At 46.2% G+C, this 25829-nt stretch overlaps 2 protein-coding genes across 2 annotated transcripts in view; both read right to left on the bottom strand.

The window, feature by feature from the left end:
* LOC146010008 (uncharacterized) overlaps window positions 1-25829 on the bottom strand; it is a 114617-nt gene that overhangs the window by 68060 nt on the left and 20728 nt on the right. The window lies entirely within an intron of this gene.
* LOC146010094 (uncharacterized) lies at window positions 9786-17110 on the bottom strand. The gene is made up of 2 exons (XM_083151009.1): window positions 17024-17110; window positions 9786-11287 (listed from the first exon to the last, which is right to left on the bottom strand). Exons 1-2 carry the CDS (start codon window positions 17037-17039, stop codon window positions 9861-9863), a joined length of 1443 nt encoding a protein of 480 aa, XP_083007135.1. The 5' UTR covers window positions 17040-17110; the 3' UTR covers window positions 9786-9860.

Raw genomic sequence — 25829 nt, 5'->3', positions numbered from 1 at the left:
TACAGGCTCTACTACAATATAGATCTTTTTGGTCAGCAGAAGAAACTCATGCTACATCCAATAGAACCCATATATGAGCAGTGGCGTAACATAAAATTTTGCTCCCACCCGCCCGTTAAAAGACAAGACACACCCCCCCCCCCCCCCCCCGGGAGCTGGCAGGGGGGTCCATGCGGCGCAGGGGTACCTGTGGTCAGGGACTCGGGAGTGCCTGGAGGTCCCTGCGGCGCTGATTATGAGTTGCCGGGGTCCCTGCAGCGAAGTGGAAATACTGCGCTACCGCTGTGCAGCGGCGCGGGAAGCACTTCTGACTGAATACACTGGGCGCATGATGATTGTGTGAGGCCGCGGCCAGTGTTTTCATAGTTAGAAGTGCTTCCCGCGCCGCCGCACGGCGGTAGCGCAGTATTCCCACTTCGCTGCAGGGACCCCGGCAACTCATAATCTGCGCCGCAGGGACCTCCAGGCTCTCCCGAGTCCCTGACCACAGGTACCCCCCGCGCCACACATACCCCCCTGCCAGCTCCCCGCTGCACCCACAAGCAGTGGGGAGCTGGCGAAGAAACAACAGCGCCCGCAGACCCCCGGCGCCTCCCCGCCACCGCGGGGGCTGCGGCCCTTTAGTTACGCCACTGTATATGAAGCAACGCAGCAGGTAATCTGCCCCAAAGACTAGATCTTTTCCAACTTTGACTATCCTTCTCAATTCATATCAAATATACAGTCTCAGTTACAATATAACTTTAAGTTCTCTAAACACCCTCTTTTGTCACACAATTGATATAGTGTATCTAACACCTAGCACACCAGACTGCATGCACATCTCAACTTATTAGAGTGGTAGAAATGCTTTACCCACATTGCTCAAATTTCAAATTAACTTTTTTTTCACCAACACGGTTAATTTGCCAGATTTATGCACCACACATTTCAGTAGAGTGTATGAAATGGTAGTGCAATAGTCTAAACACTGTATGTCTTTCTATGTTATATGTGATGTGTGTATTTTTATCCAATTTGAATAAAATATTTCAAATTCATAATTGATTTAGAAAGCAATGCCCCAGCAAAAAAAGAGTTTATTTTCTTCTACTTCTTCATATTTAACCTAAACTCTATGGGACCACCACCAGATATGTTATATCACTTATGATAAATATATATAGCATGGATAGGGTTTCCATAGCAACTTGGACACACCCTCTGTCTCTTAAGAATTCTGGTCAATTGTAATTGTTTTCGATTGCTTGTGCACAGTAACAATCCCCCTTTTTCTGTATTACAGGGGTGGAGTTTACCTGATTGCTAGGCTCCGAATATACGCAGCCCAGCAATCAGTTCTGAATCAGGCACCAACAACAGGAATGCACTGAATACAACGGCCCCTGCTCCTACCCTTGTAATTCAAACCCCGCCCATTATGTAAATCACCTTTTATCTGAAAGATTTTCAAAGTCTTTCGCCTTCTGAAAATCTCTTGCTCTGAGGAAAATAGCTCAGTGTGTACGCACTACTTTGGTGAAAGATATATCTATCAAAGATATTGGCAGTCTTTTGAAATGAAAATCTGCTAGTGTTTATGGGCCTTAAAGAAGAACTGAATTATTTTTAAAATATTTTACACAGACTTCCGGTGGGCGGGGCGCCAAGAGCGGCCGCATCTTAACCAGCTCCTCTGAAGGGAAGAATTGCATCCATTCCCATCATCTAACCTAACGACATACGGAGAAATACAACTTCAGATTCGGAAAGCTGAAGTTGCAAGGATTCCAAATATACCCTTCAGGGAGCTAAAAACCCCTCTGCCACCGGAGTCAGGCCCTAACAGAAGGAGGCCGGCATGACCGCCCAAGTTTGGGCGCGAAACATGGCGTGCTGACAAGCCAGTCAGCCAGCCACCACGGAAAGCAACCCCAGACGGCTTCCCCTCTAACAAAGGGAACTCACCCCAATACAGAACATTGCCTGGGGGACAGATCGAGCTGGGAAGGTCGGGTCCTACCCGTTCCAGCAAACAACACCCCACCTGCGCAGAGAGTGGACCGGAACGCAGGCCGGGGAGCATCGCCCATCCTGGGACAGCCAGCCTTGCCGTAGGACCGAGATCTGACACCCCCCTTGGAGAACAACCCACGACGCTGCAGCGACCCAGCCGGGTGAAGCTGAGACACAGAGAGCAACCTTACTGGCTCCACCAGACGAAGCATCGGAACGGGAGAAGAGAGTGACTCACCCGAAAGAAGGCTGCGGAAGACGCGTGAGACGAGAGTGAAGACACCGGCAGGACAAGATTACAGTCGTCCCCTTCCCGTCGGTGAGGACACGTGCTGCAGGAGCCTGGAGAGAACAAGCCGCGCAGATCGGGAGGCCACAGCGAGACGGGGCGCCGGCTCCGGAGACAGCGGGAACGGCGACAAAGAGACGGTAATCGGGCGCAGTCAAAACTCTGACCCCGCAATCACCGCCTAAAACCTCTCCTGCCCACTAGCCTATCTACCCGCTCCCCCCTCCTCCCGCTCCCCCCCCCTCCCGCTCCTGCTCCCACACCGTCTCACTTTACGTGCAGCCACATAAACGCTGCACAATCATAATAACCACTGCAGCCTGAGACAAGTCCAGCATAACTGCTCCCCTGTTAACCCTTCACTCATACCACCCCAAAAGAACAGACCAAAACGCTGAAGGGTTGAAGGAACACTTACCCACAGCTAACAGAAGTTAAACTCTGACCCGCATACCCCCCCAATTCTGCACCCCTAATACCTTCCCCAGAAAAATATTCGGCACCCTGGACTCCAACTAGCTGCTACTGAAGGCAGAGAGCCCTCCCCCACTACAAGAAACCCCACATAGAGCACCCTTAACCCACAGGAGGCAACAGGACTGTATCTAATGAACTTCCCTGAGCATACAGAACTAATCAGTGCACCTGAACTGACTCAATGGTACACAGCTAACCGTATCTGGTGACCTGCACACAGCGCGAGTTGCTTCACCTCATTAGCTTAATCATTGTGCCAAGCTTTTAGGCACACCTGAGTGACTAACACAAGAACAATACTTGAACTCCCACTTCTGCATACTCTGCGAAGAAAAATCACAAAGGAGCCTGGTAGAACAGTGTGCTCTCATACTCTTTCCCTTCTCACCAATGGTTCTAACTAACTAACTGGAACTGAAACAAGGTAGAACATATATGGTTAAATTTGCATATCTTTAAGTATTGTATGCTATGCTCTGTTTTTTCCTTCCCATCACAGGGTCTACCTGGAACCACAGGCACCCCTTAGCTGGATCTAGTATTATAATACCTGTTTACCTATGCTACTGTGCCTAACAAATCACTGGTAAAAATAACCCAGTAAAGTCTGAACAAGAGGCGACCCCTTTCAGTATCCTCTCAGCGAGGCCACTAGCATAGTAGAACACACAATATAGCTAAACCTACTATACCAAATATACAAAATTTGAGGCTCTTTTGAGCCTAGACTCATTACTTTACCAATAATCATAACATACTAACTATGAGGCCGGATCACAAAATGCAGTGAACCGCGGCAGACCACATGGGATTACCACTCCCGCAACACCCCACATAAAATATCCCTTGCTTACCATATAATCTCCTAAGTCTTAACGAGACAAACTCCTATTTCTGAGTAGCCCTCCAGGGCATGGAAAGATACCTTCGCAAGGTAATCAATTCCGCCCCTGATACAAATCCTACACCAAAAAAAATGGGCAAAAAAACTCAACAACAGGGAAAACAAACCCTCCCATCCCCGTCTCACAGTGACGACCTGGAGGATAACACAGAGAGCCCACCTGCAACCCTCTCTACATTGCAAACCCCATCAGCGGTAGTAGATATGGCCCATGAAATCTCTAAAATCCTCATGCCGCAATTAGAGAAAAAATTGGACACTCTCCAGTCCTCATTTGACGCCGCATTGGCCAAAATTGATACTAACTCTGCCAGACTGACCACAGTGGAAGGTAGGGTTAGCGACCTTGAAGACCAAACTCATGGTATGCAAAGGGACATTACATCCCAATCCGACACTGTACAGTCCCTACTGGCCAAAATAGACGATTTGGAAAATCGTAACAGACGAAGCAACTTGCGGTATGTGGGGATACCTGAACAGATTACAGGCCAATCCCTTGTAGACCTAATCACAGTAACTATCCCTGAAAAGTTGCAGATCTCAGACCCGACAATACTCCCATATGTGGAGAGGGCGCACAGGATAGGCCCGGACAGAGCAGCCCAGAATGCCAGATCAAGGCCAGTCATCGCTAAATTTCTAGACTACAGAATGAAAGATAAAATTCTAACAGCATACCGCAGAATCCCCTCTTTGGAGGTGAATGGCTTTAAGATCCTGATCTTCCAGGATTTTTCGGCCACAGTAACGCAAAAGAGACGGGATTTCGCAGAGGTCTGTCGATGGCTACACAACCACAACGTAAAATTTGCATTATTATATCCTGCAAAATTAAGGGTCGAGGATGGGGGGGACAGGCACGCTACTTTATTGACCCCCAACAAGCTAAAGCCCATTTTGCCATACAAGCAGACGAAGCCCATCCTCCAAATAGGTGACGCAAAAATATTAACGTCTTACAAAACTGGAGAGAATCTGTCTTAAAATAGCTGGCGAAAGCCACGCACAAATGTTATTCCTATTACAAAAAAGATAATCAATAAAAAAAAAAAAGGAGATTTATGGGAATAAGCAAATATATAATCCCACATGGGAGTGGAATCCCATTATATCTTTTAGTTAAGTTTATTTAGTTACATGTTACATCTTTGAATGTATTAGACACGCACCTCGAAGAAGAGGATGCCTGTCACAGGTTGGTTTCCGATAGGAAAAGTTAGAAATTGGTGGTTACAGCACTGTTTGTTTATCAGAATGCTTTGTTTAAGTTTTGTTAAGTTTTGCTCCCTCTCTTGGCCTCTCCCTCCTCGCCCAAGCAAAACACCCCTCTTGCTTTTTGCACTTACCCCGCTTGCTGGGACGGGGACTGGTGCACAAATACAGGATCATTCTCCGACACATAATCACGCCCGGATGGGCATAGGCTAACACAATGATAGACCCCAACAACACCAACACCACAACAAATACACCCAATACCCTAAAATTTCTTTCATGGAACGTAGGGGGACTGAACTCAGCGGTCAAGCGCAAACGCGTCACCACACACCTAAAAAGATTTAATCCCGATGTCGTCCTCCTACAGGAGACGCATTGGAAGGAGGGAGAAACCGCCACACTACGCGCCCCGTGGATAGACCAATGCATTACGGCTAATTTCAGTAGGAAGGTCAGAGGAGTGGCTATAATATTCCGTAAAAACGTAAACTACACTGTTCTGTCAACCACGACCGATCCCAATGGTAGGTATATCATTATGGACGTGGAAATCTGGGGCAACAAATACACACTAGTAAATATATATGCACCAAACACAAACCAGCAGGACTTCTTAGGGAAGATAATAAGCATGTTATCACAACGCTCAAACCATTCCATAATATTGGCCGGAGACTTTAACTCAGTAGAGGATCCAACCAGGGATAGACAGCCTGCCCAACGAACCAACCAGACAATGTGGACCCAATACCAGTCTCTCAAAACAACACTACACCTCACAGACATATGGCGCCTACTCAACCCTACTGACAACACATATACTTTTTTCTCAACGGCACATAACACATGGTCACGCATTGACACACTTTACCTAGCAGACCACTTAATCTCCAAAGTAGTAAAGGCAGACATCCACCCTATACTAATATCAGACCACGCCCCTATCACACTCCAAATAACACCCACATTCAACTACGGAGGCAGTAGACAGTGGCGCTTCCCAGCATACCTATATAACTCGGACAAATTCAGGGAGTTCCTTCTGGCTTCCTGGATGAATTATCAAGATGACAACATTGATTCCTGGGACACCCCTACAACTTTCTGGGGCGCATCCAAAGCAGTCTTAAGAGGCCAGATCATAGATTATGTCTCAAGACAACGTAAAGCGGCCACAGCGTCCTACAAAAACCTCTCAAACTCAATGAACTCCGCCCTACAAAATTATAAAAATAACCCCACACTATCCTCATTACAAAAATACCAAGAAACAAAACAGCTCTTAGACACCCACCTACTGGAACAGGCCAAAAAAGACGTACTCTACACAAAACAAAAATTCTTTAGATGGGGTAACAAAACAGGCAAACTGCTGGCCAACATGTCCAGACCTAAACACAAACGCACATATATCACAGCATTACGCAATCCACAGACCGGGCAACTATCCACCAACACCCCTGACATACTAGCAGAATTTGAAAAATATTTCAAAACATTGTATAGAGCAGAGGTTCCCAATCTTTTTTGATTCACGGCACCCTAGAGAATCAGAATTTTTTTCACGGCACCCCTAGGTCCAAAAAAAATTAATAAGATTGGGTTTATATGCGATTCTTAGCGGCAGTTATGTGGTAAAGGGCAGGATTTGCTTCTGTTTGCACACATTCTATGATTGCCAGCTACCAGCACTGGTTTTGCTCCTAAATAATTAACCATTAATAGTTTGAGTTGGTCCTGGACCACCAAGCCGCGGCACCCCTGCATGTGTCCCGAGGCACCCCAGGGAGCCACGGCACACAGTTTGGGAACCACTGGTATAGAGACCACACAACAGATTCAGCAAACCAAGCAGACTTATTTCACCAATTACACCTCCCAAAGCTAACCCCATCACAAAGTGACACACTAACGGAACCCATACGCCTAGAGGAGGTTTTGAAGGCAATCACATCTTCTCATCTGGGAAAATCCCCTGGCCCAGACGGCTTATCAAATGAATACTTTAAACTCCTCCAACACCAATTAGCCCCGGCACTCACGGACCTATTTAACAACCTTCTCACACACCACACCCCTTTCCCACATCTAACAAACACGACCACCATACTGTTAACCAAACCACAAAAAGATCCTCAATTAGTAGAGTCCTACAGGCCCATTAGTCTAATAAACACAGACATAAAATTACTAGCCAAAATCATCGCGGATAGAATGCAAATGGTACTCCCAGATCTCCTCACGCCAACACAACTAGGATTTATCCGGGGAAGGCATTCAGTGAAAGGCATAAGAACAGCCATAGCAGCGGTGGCATCATCATCCCTAACCAACACCCATACAAATATTCTACTAAGCCTCGACACCATAAAAGCCTTTGACACAGTGCTCTGGCCCCACCTCTTCCAAACTTTAGAACACAGAGGCTTCAACACAACACTGATAGACTTCATCAAGTACTTATATAAAACCCCCACAACTAGAATCATGGTAAACGGCACCCTTGGTAACCCAATAGAGATGCACAGGGGCACCCGCCAGGGCTGCCCTTTATCGCCCCTACTATTCAACTTAGCTCTGGACCCATTTCTACGCCGCCTAGAAGCTGACACTATATTCAGGGGCATAGCAATCGGGTCTAGGGTTGTGAAACTCACCGCATTCGCGGATGACATCCTACTGTATATTTCCAACCCGACGGGAGTCTCTCCATCACATCATACATTTATTCAATCAATTCAAGGACTTATCGGGCTTTGCAATCAATATGCAAAAATCTAAGGCACTTTCCCTGGCACCACGCCCTTTACCCATTGATTTCACTAATAGCGTACCATTTGCTTGGGCCACTAATTCATTCACTTATCTAGGCACACAAATACCCAGACATCTAGGACAACTTTATAAACTAAACTACGCGCCCATATTCCAACAGACCCACGAAGAACTAAAAAACTGGAAAAATCTACCCATCTCTTACATCGGGAGAATAAATCTAATCAAAATGGTAACCTTCCCACGAATAATGTATCTCCTACAGGGATTACCCTTGTATATCTCCCCAAAAGATATTAAAATCTTTAATAAAAACATCAGAGAGTTTATATGGAACAGTGGCAGACCCAAAATAGGCCTAATAAAGCTACAACAGCCCAAATGGAATGGCGGCTTAGGTCTACCAGATATCAGGCAATACAATAAAGCCACAATGTTCCGCTACCTCTCAGACTGGTTAGCGGGGACAGAACATTATACATGCACCTCCCTAGAAAGGGAGATGGTGCCGGGAAGGTGCCTGCTATCATTTCTACACCTCCACGACCAGGAGGTTCCCAAACAGTTACAAGAAAACCCTTTGGTATGGAGTACAAAAAAAACATGGCATTGGGTCAGAAGCCAAGCAGGTTTAAACTCCCACAAATCAATACACCTACCATTCATGAATAATGCAGACTTCCAGGAAGGGACAGCCACATACCCATTCAACATATGGAGGGTGGGGGGAATCACAGGCATTGGATCACTGATCGACAGAGCAGCGCGTAGACCTTTAACCTTTTCAGAGGCGTCAGAAAAATTCCCATGCCTAACGGGACACCCTCTGGCCTTCCTACAAGCCCAACATTATATTTCCGCGGTAATTCACAACTTTTCAGACAAAGACTGGAACAACACCATAGACACACTCCTACTGCAGCCACCCCTCGAGAAAAAAGCCATATCTTGTTACTACCAACACTTCAGAATCACTCTAGACTATACAACAAGCAAACAAGGCATAGCCCAATGGACACAAAAATTCCCACAATACGATACAGATGATCTAATGAAATTCCTCCTAAAATCTTGCAAAACATTACCCTCAGCCTCGTATATCGAGATGTTTCTTAATATATACCACAGAGCCTACTTGTCACCCCACCGGAGTCACTTGATGGGTAGAACAAATTCAAGCGCTTGCTATAGATGCGGGGAACTTGAGGCAGACCTTTACCACTGCTTCTGGTCATGCCCAATGGTCAGAAGCTTCTGGCTTCAAGTAAAAAGATATGCAGAAACACACCTAGTAAACTATGTCCCATTCGTGGACGATTGGGCAGTGTTGGGCGTAATCCCCCCAGACCTCAGAGTAACAAAAGGCTGCAAAGACCTATTACTGGCCATTAGTGCAGCCGCAAAGAAAACCATACTACAAGAATGGACCTCAACGTCCTCCCCAACCTTCCCCTTATTCAAACATAAATTATTCCACCTCTTCAGAATGGATTGGGTCGAGACCACTCTAAATAAGGAATCCAAAGTAAAAAAAAAATTTTCAATGTGGGAAAGCTACATAGCAACACTATCGTTGGAAGTGAGGCAACAAATTCACAGGAGTCTAAAGGATACATCCTGGTACCTGTTGCGCACAATAGCTGAGGACCACCCTGTGACAGTGACATAGCTTCCCCGCTTTGACATTTTTTCCCTCTACACTTAATTTCCATTTTTATCCACTACTCACACTATTTTTCCTTTCAGGGGACGGGGGGGAGGGGGGGTGAGAGAGAGAGGAGCACACCTTTTTGATTCTACAAGTCCAAATTCGGACTTCCTCCAATCTTTGAAATTTTTGTTTGTTTTCTTTTTATGTTTGATTTGTTTTTCTTTTTATGTTGTTTATACTATGACATCTTATACTTATTATGTTATGTCTAAATGTAAAACCGAAACAGAACTAACCATTCATGTACCCAAAACGTGACGGAAAAAGGAACACTGAACAATGTAAAATTAACAGTCATTGTTAAAATGTGATGTCAAATTTCTGTTTTTATTGAACCGCTGTTTAATGATTATAATAAATTATTTCAAAATGTACTTGAAAGTGCTTAATAAAAACATTTTTCAAAAAAAAAAAAAATATTTTACACATTCACAACAGGAGTATGGACCTCTCACCTATGATTTCTCTCATGCGTAATAAGATTTGATTTATGTGTAAAGCATTGGAAATGGTTTCTCACCCGTGTGACTTCTCTGATGTTTAATAAGAGTTGATTTCACTGTAAAACATTTTCCACACTCAGAACATGGAAATGGTTTCTCACCTGTGTGATTTCTCTGATGAATAACAAGTCCTGATTTGTGAGAAAAACATTTTCCACACTCAGAACATGGAAATGGTTTCTCACCTGTGTGACTTCTCTGATGAATAACAAGAGCTGATTTGTGCGGAAAACATTTTCCACACTCAGAACATGGAAATGGTTCATCACCTGTGTGACTTCTCTGATGAATAACAAGAGTTGGTTTATGTGTAAAGCATTTTCCACACTCAGAACATGGAAATGGTTTCTCACCCGTGTGACCTCTCTGATGTTCAATAAGAGCTGATTTCTGTGTAAAACATTTTCCACACTCAGTACATGGAAATGGTTTCTCCCCTGTGTGAATTCTCTGATGTTTAATAAGAGCTGATTTCTCTGTAAAACATTTTCCACACTCAGAACATGGAAATGGTTTCTCACCGGTGTGAGTTCTCTGATGAGCAACAAGAGTTGATTTGTAAGGAAAACATTTTCCACACTCAGAACATGGAAATGGTTCATTACCTGTGTGACTTCTCTTATGTTTTGTAAGATTTGATTTATGTGTAAAACATTTTCCACACTCAGAACATGGAAATCGTTCCTTACCTGTGTGACTTCTCTGATGAAGAACAAGAGTTGATTTGTAAGGAAAACATTTTCCACACTCAGAACATGGAAATGGTTTCTCACCTGTGTGACTTCTCTTATGTTTTGTAAGAGATGATTTCTGTGTAAAACATTTTCCACACTCAGAACATGGAAATGGTTTCTCACCTGTGTGACTTGTCTGATGAATAACAAGAGCTGATTTGTGAGGAAAACCTTTCCCACACTCAGAACATGGAAATGGTTTCTCACCTGTGTGACTTCTCTGATGAATAACAAGACCTAATTTCTGTGTAAAACATTTTCCACACTCAGAACATGGAAATGGTTTCTCACCTGTGTGAATTCTCTGATGACTAACAAGATGTGATTTATTTGTAAAACATTTTCCACACTCAGAACATGGAAATGGTTTCTCACCGGTGTGACTTCTCTCATGTCTAATAAGATTTGATTTCAGTGTAAAACATTTCCCACACTCAGAACATGGAAAGCCTGCATCAGCTGTATCACCTGTTCTACGTGTAACAATGGCAGAGTTATTAGGAGTAGATTCCCCATGAGATGAAGGATCAGATGCTGTATTTGCATTATGAAGCACTGGATGTACATTGGAGATAATGGTGTTTTCTCCTGGAGAATCCCGTATGATGTTATCTTCTATTTTAATGTCTGGAAACAAAATTTGATCTCCCACCACGATATTCTTCCTTCTGTCATCATCTGCCGGGAATTAAATAAAGCAAACCTAGAATTAATCTGCACAGCCTATAAAGCAAGGATTATACTTACGATAATACCTTTTCTTCGGAATACTTCATGGCAGCCATTACATTGGGTTTATCCCCCTCTCTCTCCCAATTAGACAGGTAGTTTTTTCTCCCTAGGATCTGACTCCTCCTCTTCCTTATCCTATATAACTGAGCACCTCCCCTCTGACCATAGTCTTTTGAATGTCTCCGCCCTGATCCTAGGGAAAAAACAGAAACAGGTAGGGCTAAAAAATATAGGCTGCCATGAAGTATTCCGAAGAAAAGGTATTATCGTAAGTATAATCCTTGCTTTCTCCTTCATACTTCATGGCAGCCATTACATTGGGATGTACCAAAGCAGTAGGGAGGGCTATACAATACCTTAAGCCAACGCTTGTCTTAGGACTTCACCACCAAATCGTGCTTCTGCCACATCTAGGGCATAATGCTTAGAAAATGTGTGTAGAGATGACCAAGTAGCTGCTTGACATATCTCTCTGGCTGACACATTTGCCTCTCGCCCACGATACCGCCATTGCCCGTGTTGAGTGTGCCCTAATACCCTCATGGACTGGACGTCCTACTTTTTTGTAGGTAAAGGAAATAACATCTTTAAGCCATCTTGAAATAGTTTGTTTTGCCAGAACGAATCCTTTCTTCGCACCTTGCGGAATCACAAACAAATTCTCTGACTGTCTGAAGGCTGCAGACCTGTCCAAATAAATTTTAATGGCTCTAACCACATCTAACGTATGTAAATTCTCTTCCTTTTTACTTGAAGGATTTGGAAAAAACAAGGCAATATAATTTCTTGATTCAAATGAAAAAAGAGGATATTACTTTTGGCAAAAAAGAATTTTTAGTTTTCAAGACCACCTTGTCTGGGAAAATTTTCAGATATTGATCTTGTATGCATAGAGCCTGAAGTTCACCAACCCTTCTGGCCGAGGTGATTGCCACCAGGAAGGCCACTTTCCATGTCATAAATTTAAGACTTGCTCTATCCAATGGCTCAAACGGTGCTGACATGAGTCCATTCAGTACCAAATTAAGGTCTCATTGAGGAACCATAGAACGAATCCTCTTGATAGCCGGACAGAATCTCTTTATCAAATTATGATCCGCCAGCCTTCGGTCTAATAACACACTTAACGCTGATATGTGCACCTTTAATGTAGCCACTGCCAGGCCCTTGTTGAACCAGTCGCACAGGAATTGCAGCACATGAGATATGGTCGCCTTTGGAAATTGAAATCTGCCTTTGGACCACTTAGCAAATACTCTCCAGACTCTATAGTAGATGGCGGAGGAAACCTTCTTCCTAGCCTGAAGGAGTATTTCTATCACCTCTGGCGATAAATGCTTCTCTCTCAACTGCTGCCTCAATTTCCACGCCGTCAACGATAACTTCTGCGGATCTTGGCACCTGATTGGTCCCTGGGACAGGAGATCTGCTGATACTGGCAGAAACAGAGGCCTCGCTACTGCCATGGTCTCCAACATCGGGAACCAAGCCCTTCTGGCCCAAAACGGCAGGACTATTATCACATGGCACTTCTCCGACCTGATCTTCCACAGTACCCTGTGAATGAGGGAGAACGGCGGGAAAACGTAGGCTAGAGTATAGCTCCACCTTTGTGACAGGGCATCGACTCCGCATGACCCGTGTGCTGGGTACCTGGAGAAAAACCGGGGAACTTTTTTGTTGAGAGACATCGCCATGAGATCTATTTCTGGCATGCTGAAGTGTTCTATTATAAGCTGAAAAACTGACTGCTTTAGTTCCCATTCGCCTGGAATCAATGTACTGCGACTCAAGAAGTCTGCAATTTGATTTTCTTCTCCTGGAATGTGCAATGCCGAGATAGACTGGAGATTTACTTCGGCCCATGACATTATGTTCTCTACTTCCTCCAACAACACCCGACTTCTTGTGCCTCCTTGACGGTTGATATAAGAGACTGTCGTGACGTTGTCTGAGAATACTCGAACATGTGACCCCTTTATATCTTCTGCGAAGAATTTCACCGCCTGCCACACCGCTCTCAACTCTCTGTGGTTTGATGACCAATCCTTCTCTTGCATCGACCACCTCCCTTGGCACGACCTTTCCATCCCATGTGCCCCCAACCGGAGGCGCTGGCATCTGTAGTTATCACTACAAATGATGGGCTTTCTAGTGACCACCTTCTTTCTCTCAACAGATCGTAGCTCCACCACTCTAGAGATTCTCTTACTGCGTTTGGGATCTTTATTATTTGATCAAACGATGTATGATTTCTTGAGAACCTTAGAAGGAACCATTGCAATTGCCTCATCCTCCATCTTGCCCACGGAGTGACCTCTACTGCTGAGGCCATCATCCCCAGCAGACTCATTGCAGTTCTTAAGGGCACGCGAGAATCGTCGTGAATGAGTGAAATTAACTGTTCTTCTTTCTGAGAGAGCTATCTGGAAAGAGATTGTGTCCACTAGTATGCCTAGGAATTGAACTTTTCTTGAAGGGATAAACGACTCTTCTCCCAATTGATCATCCAACCGTGCTCTTGGAGGAACTTGATGGTATAATCTCTTGCTATTACGCTTTCCTCTTCGGATTGTGCTGCTATCAGGATGTCGTCTACGTATGCCCACACCATAATCTTCTGCCTTCTTAACTTTTCTATTAACACTACTAGAACCTTTGTGAAGATTCGGGGAGATGAAGTTAGACCGAACGGCAGGCATGTAAACTGGAAATGTTTTTCTTTTATGGCAAACCTCAGATATCTTCTGTCGTTTGGAAAGATGGGGATGTGAAAATACGCATCTTTTAAGTCGATAGCTACTAGATAATCGTCTTTTCTGATCCCCATCAAGATAGATTTGGTTGTTTCCATGTGAAATTTCTTTTTTCTTAGACGATCGTTCAGACTCCTTAAGTCGAGGATAGTTCTGAACCCGCCTGAAACCTTGCTTATGACAAACAAATGGGAGTAATATCCTAGTCCTCTTTCCCTTAATGGGACTTCTTCGACCGCTTTTGTGTCGATTAGATCCTGCACACTTGATTTCAAAACTTCCTTTTCGGTTTCTGATAAAGGAAGTTTGGAACTTAAAAATCTTGCCAACCTTGGCTTTGACAGAAATTCTAACTGGTAACCTTGGGATACTATCTCTAGCACCCATTTGTCTGAGACGTTTTGTTCCCAGATGTGAGCAAATTCCAGGAGTCTTCCTGCTACTGGGATTTGCTCCATGGGACTTCTGGCGTCACTGCTTTTGAGTTGCGCCAGAACTTTCGCCTTTTTTCTTAATGTACTGGCGAAAAAATGCCCGCGACGTACCTGAGGCGTACTTGTCACGAAATGGCCTACCTGGCCTGTATGATCTGGCCTGTCTATATGACTGCCTGTTGGAATAGGAATTAAACCTACCCCTCCTATCCTGGGGTAATCTCACGGATTTGCCACCCGACATCCTTTGAATCATTTGGTCGAGCTTACTTCCGAAAAGAAAGGCTCCTTCATATGGAAGTGTAGCAAGCTTATTTTTAGAATGTGAATCCGCCGACCATGATTTTAACCAAAGGGCCCTTCTGGCTACTACCCCTGATGTCAGGGATTTGGCCGAGAAGTCCAACATGTCTAATGAAGCTTCACAGACATAGTCCACGGCCATCTGGATTTGCGCCAGACTTTTGCTCATCTGGTCACGAGAAGCTCTGTCTTGCAGATCATCCTGTAATGCTGCACACCATATCCGTAATGCTCTGGACAGGGAAGCTATGGCTACGCCAGACTTCATTGACACTGATGTAGATATGTGCAACCGTTTTAAAGCACTCTCCATCCTTTTTTCCATAGGGTCCTTTAAGGACGCCCCGTCCTCCAATGGTATGGTTGTACGGGTAGTCACTTCAGAAACGGATGCGTCTATTTTAGGTACGTTACTCCACTTCAAAAACTCCTCATCCTCTATAGGGAACATTTTATCGACCCTCTTAAAGGACCCGACTCGCTTGTCTACATTATTCCATTCCTTTGTCAATATATCTTTAACGACTTTATGGACAGGAAAACACCTGCCTTTCCTTGATCTGTCCTCGAATAATGTATCCAACTCTGTTTTAACTGGTTGTTTATAATTCAAGGTTTTATAGAGGTTCTTTAGTACCAATTCCACCAAACCTAGATCAAACAGGCATTAGTCTTCAACGACTTCTCCAGACTCAGCAGTGGAACCACCTGAGCCATCATCAGAACCGGCCACCACTGACCCACAATCATCGTCTAGGTCCAAACTGGTCTGAGACCTAGACCTCTTGTTGCTAGCGTACTCCTTCTTTGAGACAAAATTTTTCTCCATCCATTCTCTAAGCTCAGAGATCTGATTAGACACTGAAGAAGCTTCCTTCTTTTGAAGACAACTTTTACATAACACATTCTCTCCCATAAATGATTTGTCACACTCCGGGCAAATTTTATCCAATTTCTTCTTAGCTGCCTTCTTTTTTGCAATTACAGACACACTAAAACGAAAGAAAAGATAGACTAACTAACTTTAGCCTCAGCATAAATAAATAACCAGTCCTCAGAGAGGACTTACCTGGGCAGCGGTACATTCATATTAGGAGAGGCATCTTCCATAATGCAGAGCTTTTAGGGATTCACGTGCCCTGGCAACCGCTCCTCAGGCTCCAACTTGGTGAGTCAAACAGACTATTGGGGCACGAGTTCCACCCAATCTGTCCTGTCACTGCTTGGGTTATAGGCACCGCCAACCCATATCAACTTAGCACTGATCCATGCCGCCGGCCCCGGATCAAAAAATAGGGTAAGGCACCGCCATCCCCTCGCTGCCAGGTTAATACACTATCTACACTAACCTAACTACCTGCTTACAGACAGAGGAGACAGGAAAAAAAGACTATGGTCAGAGGGGAGGTGCTCAGTTATATAGGATAAGGAAGAGGAGACGTCGGATCCTAGGGAGAAAAAACTACCTGTCTAATTGGGAGAGAGAGGGGGATAAACCCAATGTAATGGCTGCCATGAAGTATGAAGGAGAAATATTATTTCTCTTTCAATGGTCCTGGTGACACAGCTCAACATTGGGATGTAGGAGGGTCCATAGGAGCCAGGCACCTATCCTAAAGCTTTAGAGGGTAGGCTCCTCCCTTCTGCATCCCAGACTCTTCAGTTCGTGTTAGGTGCCCACTGGAGTGGGTGCTATTCTAAAGGGCTGCGGGAGCAGCCGAAGGATTAGAGTTAGTTAGGGTTTTATTAACTTTTACACTAGCTAGGTAGGCAGTGTGAGGATTCTTATTAGTGAATCCTCACACTGCTAGCGCAGCAGGAGCTGACAGAAGCGCGTCCTGTCAGCTCGCTGTGCACAGGGGAGACGCTGTCTGGCCTCCCTGTGCAGCGCTTACAGCTTCTTTTAAGAAGCTGCCTGGGCTCCGGAGCGCTCTGAAACCGGCTTCACGCTAGGTGGGGATCATGGGGGACAGGCGCTCCGTGATGGCGGTGGCCATTTTCTGCAGAGCTTACACGCTGAGCTCCTATATGAGAGGACAGCAGTGTGTTACAGGCATGTTCCAAGTGGTCCCCAGCTGAGGGGGAGATACTGGAACTAGGAGATCCTGCAATGGGAGCGGCTGTCTGGGGGTGGTTGGCGCCAAAAGTCACGGACACCGCAGCAGCAGGGACTTGGTCTCTTCCCTCACTCTGTTTTGGCGCCATTCGGAACGCTTGCAGCGGAGCTGAGCTGGCTGACAGATCCTGGCAGAGTGTTTGGATTTCCTGGGCATCGTTTTCCCCACATCTGAAACCAACAGACAGATAAGTGGCTGGGTGCATTGACTCTGTATAAACGCTTGTACATTGAATGCACTGTGACTGTTACTTTACATCATGTCTGAGCAACAGGCTGTGGTTTTGGGGGAGGGAGCCCTTAATACATTGAGCGCTTGCAGTGTCTGTACACTGAAATTTGTCCCTGAGCAGATGGCCAAGGGGGGCTTGTGTATCACTTGCGCGGCTGTGAGACCCATGGGGAGTGAACCCCAGAGGGTAGAGCAATTGGAACCTGCGTGGGCCAGTGCCCTGGGCAGGTCTGTAAATGCTTTGGTGCAATTGCTGGACAGACAGAGTCTTGGTAGATTCTCAGAGACCTATGTCATCATCTCAGCAGTCCTCTGGCTCCTTGCCTCTGACCCAGGCAGATCCTGGTTTCATTCAGGTAATGCAGGATACTGCTAAAGGGATTAACAGGTTTAGTGAATTGCTAGACAAGATTGATGTTGATGCTGTGGGGACCCTAAAAGGTCTTACTTAGTGCCTTTAATGGTTGATGAAGAGGAGGGAGCATATGCAGACATCCCCTGCGAGCAGGGTGATGATTCTAAGGATTCCTCAGCCGCAGGGGTGGAGGATTTGATTACTGCTGTAAAACAGGCTTTGAATTTGTCTGTGGAAGATAAAACTCCTGCAAAAGGTGTATTTAAACGGCAGCGTAAGGAAGCTGTTACCTTCCCTTCAGATGAAGGTTTACAGGATTTATTGGACGGGGCTTGGAAAACGCCCGATAAAAGGCTGCAGATGCCAAAGAGATTCTTAAGTTTATACCCCATGCCTGAGGCTCATGCAGATCTCTGGGAGAAAGTTCCAGTGGTAGATGCTTCTGTGGCACGTTTGTCAAAAGTCACTGTGCTACCAGTGCAAGGGGGGGAGCAGCTTTTAAGGACCCCGTAGACAAGAAGCTGGAGGGTAACCTCAAGGCAATATTTGAAGGGGTGGGATACACCCTACGTCCTCTGATTGCTTCAGCCTGGGTCTCTAAGGCCAATGATTTGTGCACTATTTTACACGCTGACCCTTGTGTGTTGTTGCTTGCGGAGAAGCTTAAAAGCAGCTGCAGAGTATGTGCTGGAGGCTGAGGAGGAAGCTCTCAAAATGGCTGCCAGAGTTTCCACAGTGTCTGTCAATGCCAGGAGTGCGCTCTGGCTTAAGGCTTGGGAGGCAGATAACGAGTCTAAGAATGCCTTAGAAGCATTAGCTTTTAAAGGAAAGCTGTTATTTGGTTCAGAACTGGAAGAGATTATTAAGCAGGCCACAGGTGGCAAAAGTACCTTCCTGCCTGCCCCTGTAGCCAAGCAGACATCAAGGTTTTCTGCTTTCAGGCCGTCCTTTCGGCCCTCCCCTAGAGGAGGTGCGTCCTTTCGAGGACAGTCTTTTAGGGGAAAGTTTCAGTCCTCCAGGGGCAAGGCCCCAAAGTCAAAATTTGGTTCCTTTCATAAGAAACCAAACACCAAAGGAGAGGACAAACCCTCCGCATGACTGCCAGGCGATGGTCAAGGTGGGGGGACGTCTGACACTGTTCAAAGACGCATGGACACTGTTAGACCGGGATTCTTGGGTGTTAGAAATTATATCCCAGGGTTACAAAATTCCCTTCAAAGGTCTTCCGCCAAGAAGATTCATTCCTACACCACTACCAAAGGAGGCTCGGCTCCGTACGGCTCTATTGGGAGCGGCTCATTCTCTTTTAGAGAAGGGTGTGGTAGTCCCGGTCCCCAGAGCGGAGTGGAAAAAAGGCTTTTATTCCACTCTGTTTTTGGTGCCCAAACCAGACGGGTCTTTCAGACCGATCCTAAATTTAAAGTCATTAAATATCCATTTGTGGGTAGACCATTTCAAAATGGAGTCTCTACGGTCTGTGCTGCTAAGCCTGGACCAGGGAGAATTTTTGGCGTCCATGGATGTCCAGGACGCGTACCTTCATGTTCCTATCCACCCAGAACATCAGGCTCTATTGAGGTTTGCGATAGGAGACCTGCACTTGCAAGTCCAGGCGTTGCCCTTCGGTCTGACCACAGCGCCAAGGGTATTCACCAAAATAATGTCAGTAATGGCGGCTGTGCTTCGACTGAGGGGAATCACGGTGATTCCATATTTGGACGACCTGCTGTTCAAAGCGGAGTCAGCAGACAAGTTGAAGAATCACTTGGCAGAAGCCATTAGGTTTTTGCAGGCTCACGGCTGGCTTTTAAATTTACAAAAGTCTCAGTTGGTGCCGTCACAGAGACTCCAATTCCTGGGAGTTGTTCTGGATACCCATCTACATCGGGTGTTTCTACCAGAGGCAAAGGCCAGGGATCTGGCTGCCTTGGTCCAGGAGATCCTCGGGTCTCAGAGCACATCAGTATGGAGGTGCCTCAAACTGCTGGGGAAGATGGTGGCGTCTTTCGAGACGTTACAGTTCGCCAGGTTCCACTCTCTGACAACCTGGTCAGGGAATACTCAGACCATGAAGTCAGAACAAATAATGTGTTCTTCAGAAACTCGATCCTCCCTGAAATGGTGGACGGAGGTGGATTCCCTTCAGTGGGGTCGGTCCCTGCAGTCCTGGAGCTGGCTGGTAGTCACTACCGACGCCAGTCTCAGGGGCTGGGGGGCAGTAGTCTTGGACCTGCGTCTGCAAGGCTTGTGGACCTCAGAGGAGTCTGCCTTACCGATCAACATCTTGGAACTGAGGGCTGTGTGGAAGGTGATTTCTCTGGCGGGAGAAAGATTACAGGGGCTCCCTTTAAGGATTCAGACCGACAACGCCACAGCTGTGGCGTATCTGAATCACCAGGGAGGCACACGTAGCAAACTGGCTATGTGGGAGGTGTCCCGGATCGTCTTGTGGGCGGAACAGAATGTTCCAGCATTATCAGCAATATTCATACCAGGAGTGGAGAATATAGAGTCCAACTTCCTGAGCAGGGAGGAGCTGATGGAAGGAGAATGGAGCCTGAACCCACAAGTATTTCACCAGATTACACTGAGGTGGGGAACTCCGGATGTGGACCTGATGGCATCCAGGTTCAACCATCAGGTACCCAGGGCGAGGGATCCACTGGCAGAAGCAGTGGATGCTATGACAATCCCCTGGGAGGGGAATCTACTTTAGGTTTTTCCGCCAGTTCCAATGCTGGCAAGAGTTTTGAAAGAGATACAGGCCCAGGCAATCCCGGTGATTTTAGTGGCCCCAGATGGGCCAAGGAGGTCCTGGTACTCGAGGCTTCAGAGATTGTCTGTGGACTCGTGGCGTCTACCTCTGAGGTCAGACCTTCTAAACCAAGGACCGTTCAACCATCTGGATTCAACTCGATTAAATTTGATGGCCTGGCTGTTGAAACCGCCATCTTGAAGAATAAAGGGTTCTCAGAGGCTGTGGTTAACACTATGATTAAAGCTAGAAAGTCAGTGTCTTCTGCAAATTATTATAGGGTCTGGAAGACCTATATTTGATGGTGTGAAAGACAGAAGTCACACACATCGCGATTTAGATTGGCTAAATTGTTGGAGTTTTTGCAGGATGGCTTTTCCTCTGGGTTAAGCCTTCAGTCACTCAAAGTGCAGATCTTGGCCTTGTCAATTTATTTCCTAAGAAGGATTGCATTATTACCGGAAGTACAGACCTTCCTGCAGGGGGTGTCCCGATTGAAACCCCCCTACAAGCAACCAGTAGCGCCATGGGATTTATCTCTGGTTCTGGAGTGTCTTCAAAAGGCACCTTTTGAGCCGTTAAGGTCGGCTGACCTTAAATTCCTTACATGGAAATACCGGGTTATTACCTGGTAACGGGTTTTCCTCTACTCCGCCATGGCTGCCATCATGAATGGGTTTCTCCCTGCTGGGTAGTGCTTTTGGAAAGGAAAAAAAGACCTCTGGATCCTATAAGAAGGCTCCTCCTCCGAACACCAGTGTCTTACATTCTTCAGCTTTAAAATAAACGAACATCATTATTCCACATACACCCCCCTCCAACTCAAGGGTGGGAAATACCGCTGCCATGGCGGAGTAGAGGAAAACCCGTTACCAGGTAATAACCCGGTATTTCCTCTGCCCCCGCCATGGCAGCCATCATGAATGGGTCATGCCCAAGCAGTACTGTATTTCGTAGGGAGGGTATACTCACGTATAACTTAGGAACAGGCCGCCGGCCATATAATGCCTAACTCAAATAGAACGTTTCTTCACGTTTTAATTTACTACCGCACTCAGGATCTTCCTCCCAAACTTAGCATCTGCGGAAGACCAGACGTCTACTCTGTAATGCTTTGTAAACGTGTGCGGTGAGGACCATCCTGCGGCCTTGCAAATTTCTGTCAGTGATGCAGATCCCTTCTCTGCCCATGACGACGCCATTGATCGCGTTGAGTGCGCTTTAAACCCTTCTGGTGGCTCCTGTTGTCTTATGACATATGCTTGTCGGACACAACTTTTAGTCCACCTTGATAAAGTCTGTTTAGAGGCTCTTTGCCCTTTTCTTTCTCCCTCTGATAATATAAATAAATTGTCGGCTTTACGAAACTCGGCCGTCCTTTGCCTGTAAATGGACAGGGCTCTGACCAAGTCAAGACAGTGTAACCTGCTTTCTTTACTATTCGTCGGATTTGTGCAGAACGTAGGCAATATAATCTCCTGATTGATATGGAACTCTGACGTCACCTTCGGTACAAACATTGGGTTAGTCCTTAAGACTACTTTATCCGTATATATTTTGAAGTACGGCTCTTTTATCCACAGTGCTTGGAGTTCTGATACCCTACGAGCTGAGGTCATGGCCACTAGAAATAATACTTTCCATGACATAAACTTCAAGGCCACTTCTTGTAGTGGCTCAAACGGAGATTCTGTCAGTACCCCTAGCACCAGATTTAAGTCCCACGAGGGTATCGGACTTCTTACCCTCGGTTTAATTCTTTTTACTGCTTGCATGAATCTTTGTACATACCTGTTCTTGGCTATGTCCCAATCCAAGATGCATGATATTGCTGAGACCTGCACTTTCAGAGTACTTGGGGAGAGGTTCATTCGCAGCCCTTCTTGTAGGAAGGAAAGTATGGTAACTATACTACGAGGATTCTTCCTATTCTCCTTCGCCCAAAACGCATACTTCTTCCAAACTCTATAGTATACCTTCATGGTTACCGGCTTTCTTGCCTTCAGCAAGGTCTCCACTACACCTTCACTGAACCCCTTTGCTTTCAGACTTCCGACTTCAGCAACCAAGCCGTCAGTTTCCACGATTCCGGCTGCTCCTTGCATACCTCTCCTTGTACTAGTAGATCCTTGGTTGAAGGTAGTCTCCACGGATCGTCTATTGCCAACTTCTGAACCGTATTGAACCATGCCCTGCGAAGCCAATATGGCAGGATCGCTATTACTTCGATCTTCTCCCTCTGCAGTTTCCTCAGTAGCTTCTGAATCATCGGTATTGGGGGAAAAACATAAGCCCTCTCTATGTCCCATGGCACCGACAGGGCGTCTACTTGTTCTGCCAGCGGCTCCCAGAACCTGGCAAAAAATCTGGGTACTTTTTTGTTTCTTGCCGTTGCCATAAGGTCTACCTGTGGACGTCCCCATCTTTGCACCAGCTTCTCGAATACCTTTTGGTTGAGGCCCCATTCTCCTGGTAGGCATTCTATCCTGCTTAATTGGTCTGCCACCACATTTTCTTTCCCTGCTAGGTAAACTGCCGTGATGCTCAGAACCCAGGCTTCCGCCCACTCGAACAGTTTGGTGGCCAAATCCATCAATGCTCTGCTTCGTGTACCTCCCTGTCGATTCACATAGGCCACTACCACCTGGTTGTCGGTCCTCACGATTAGTTCTGTCCCTTGTAGTTGGTTCTGAAACCACCTGCAGGCTCTGACCACCGCCTCCATTTCCCGCAGATTGGAGTGAGCTTCCCTCCAGTCTTGTTGCCACTTTCCTTGGGCCACCTGATAATTGCAGGTTGCTCCCCAGCCTGTTTCGCTGGCGTCCGTGGTCAGCGTAACCTGTGGTTTTGTGCCAAAGTACCTTCCTGCTGTCAGCCTGTTTTCTACTGCCCACCAGTCTAAGTCTTGTCTGGCCCTTGTGGACAGGATTATTCTTTGGGACAGATCCTTTGAGTTTTTGTTCCACTGTAGGAGGAAACAGCTCTGTAGCTTCCTTGTATGGAACCTTGCCCAAGGAACTACCTCTATCGCTGATGCCATCAGGCCTAGCACCTCCATGCAACCTCGTGAGGATGCAACGCGTCTTTTCAGGTTTTTTACTTGGTGGATTAGCTTTCTCCTTCTGACTTCTGTTAAGGGAATTTTTTGCTCTTTTGTATTGACTACTACCCCCAGGTATGTTATCTCTTGAGCCGGAACAAGCTGGCTCTTTTTGTAATTCACCAACCATCCGTGTTCCAACAGGCACTGCACCACCCTGTCTGTGTGCTCTTGGGCCTTCTCCTCGGAGTCTGCGACTATTAGGATGTCGTCGAGGTAAGGAAATAGTCTTATCCCGCTCTGTCTTAGTGCGGCTACCAACACGACTAGCACTTTGGAGAATGTTCTCGGGGATGTCGCCAACCCAAATGGTAGGGCGTTGAACTGATAACTCTTGCTCATCAGCCTGAACCTCAGATATTTTCGATGGCTTATGCAAATTGGGACGTGCAAGTAGGCGTCTTTGAGATCTATCGATGTCATGAAGTCCTTTTGACTTAAGTCTAGTATCACTGATTTGATACTGTCCATTTTGAAGGATTTTACCTCTATGAACTGATTGAGTCGTCTCAGATCTAGTATGGTACGAAATCCCCCTGTTGCTTTTTTTACTAAAAAGAAACGGGAAAAACATCCCCGAAATTCCTGACCTTCTGGCACAACGCTGATTACTTCCTGTTCCAGCATCTCTTGCAAACTTGCTACTAAGGCATTTCTCTCCTCCCTGTTTTTGGGAATTGGAGACTGAACAAAAAACTCTCCGGGGACTTTGTTGAACTCCACTTTGTACCCGGAGGATACTACCTCTTGGACCCACTTGTCTCCAGTGGTCCTGGACCAGACGCTTGCAAATTTCAGCAGCCTGGCCCCTACTGTTTGTGACCTGACGTCACTGTGCCTCCTTTTTGGAGGAGAATTTATCTCTATTTCTTTGGGCACGAAAATTGCCCCTTGATACCCAGGACCCCCTTCTATAGGGTCTCCCTGGTCTATAAGCCCGTGACTCTCTGTAGTCCTGGGGCTGAAATCTCCCGAACTTGGCTGGAGGTACTCGTCTGCCTCCCTTATCTTGAGGAAGCCAGACCGACTTCCCCCCTGATATCTTGGCTACAAGCTCGTCCAATTGTTTGCCAAACAAATAGTCCCCTTGGAATGGCATGGACAGGAGTTTATTCTTGGACTGAACGTCCGCTGCCCATGGTTTTAACCATAGCGCCCTTCTTGTTGCGGCTGTCGCCGCCCCTGCTCTGGCCGACAGCCTTACCGCATCCATAGATGCCTCACAAATAAATTCTACTGCCAGCTGCACGTCCTGTACAACTTTTAACAGTTCCGAACTTGCAAGGTCATCCAGAATATCTCCCTCTAGTTGCTGACACCAGCCTCTTACTATTCTGGAAGTCACAGCCATCGCTGACGCTGCTTTCAGGGAAGCCCCCGAAATTAAATGTTGTTTCCTTAGGCCCAACTCGATCTTACGGTCCATTGGATCTTTAAAGGCGTTGGCCTCTTCTAGTGGCAGTGTCGTTTTCTTCGACAGCCTCGCCACCGCCGCATCTATTTTCGGTGCTTCCTCCCACGAGAGTACCTGCGCCTTATCAAAGGGGTACATCTTGTTAACCTTCCCCGGAATAGCCACTCTTTTATTTGGCTGTTTCCATTCCTCCGTTATTATGTCTCTCAGGGTTTGAGACAGGGGAAACGTTTTGGTTTTCTGCTTCTTATCTTTAAAAAGCATCTCCTGCAAGCTCACATCCTCCTGCTTGTCCTCAATATTTAATGATTTATAAATCCGGACCAAAAGGTTGTCGACCATGTCGGCATTAAAGTCCGAGTCCGACCTATCCTGACCTGGATCCTCCTCGTCATCATCGTCTAAGTCACCTCCAAGCACACTAGGACCGGCCAACTGACCCGCTGTGTCCTCTGTATCCTCATTTAGCACATAGCTTTTCCGCTTGATGGGCGTTTTGCCCGTATCCTCCTTAGGTGCAAACGTATCAGCCAGGGCTGTTTTCAACATTTGTACTAGGCTCGCCATTTGAGCCGGGGGAAACAACTGAGACGCCTTACAGCCTTCACATATATTCCCTACATGCTTGTCCGGCAGCGTCTTGTCACATGTTGAACATTTGCTGTGCACCAATTTCTTCTGCTTGCTTTTCCCTTTATCCTTGCTAGACTCCGACCTATAATAATATTACCAGTCACTACAACTACTCACAACACCAACACTATGTGGACACCCTACACCATACATTGCTCACCCCGTTTTTGCACTAGACTGTCTGTCTTCCTCCATCATGAGTAGTGCGCCTCTCTAGAACAACACAGTCACGTCTATTAAAACACTGTTAAAACCTAGCCCGACCACATTCTAAGACATAGCCAGCGCTATAACTCACCTCCGCGTCCGTCAACTTTCCCACGCCTGATCCGCTCACCAGAAGCCAGCGCTCCGTTATGGACAGGACTCTGCCCGCTATGCTCCCAGACC

The sequence above is a fragment of the Crinia signifera genome, chromosome 6 (assembly GCF_055691185.1).
Source record: "Crinia signifera chromosome 6, ASM5569118v1, whole genome shotgun sequence".
Classification (NCBI taxonomy): Eukaryota; Metazoa; Chordata; class Amphibia; order Anura; family Myobatrachidae; genus Crinia; species Crinia signifera.
The sequence above is the reverse complement of the archived record's forward strand: the minus strand, read 5'-3'. Positions and strand labels throughout refer to the sequence as shown.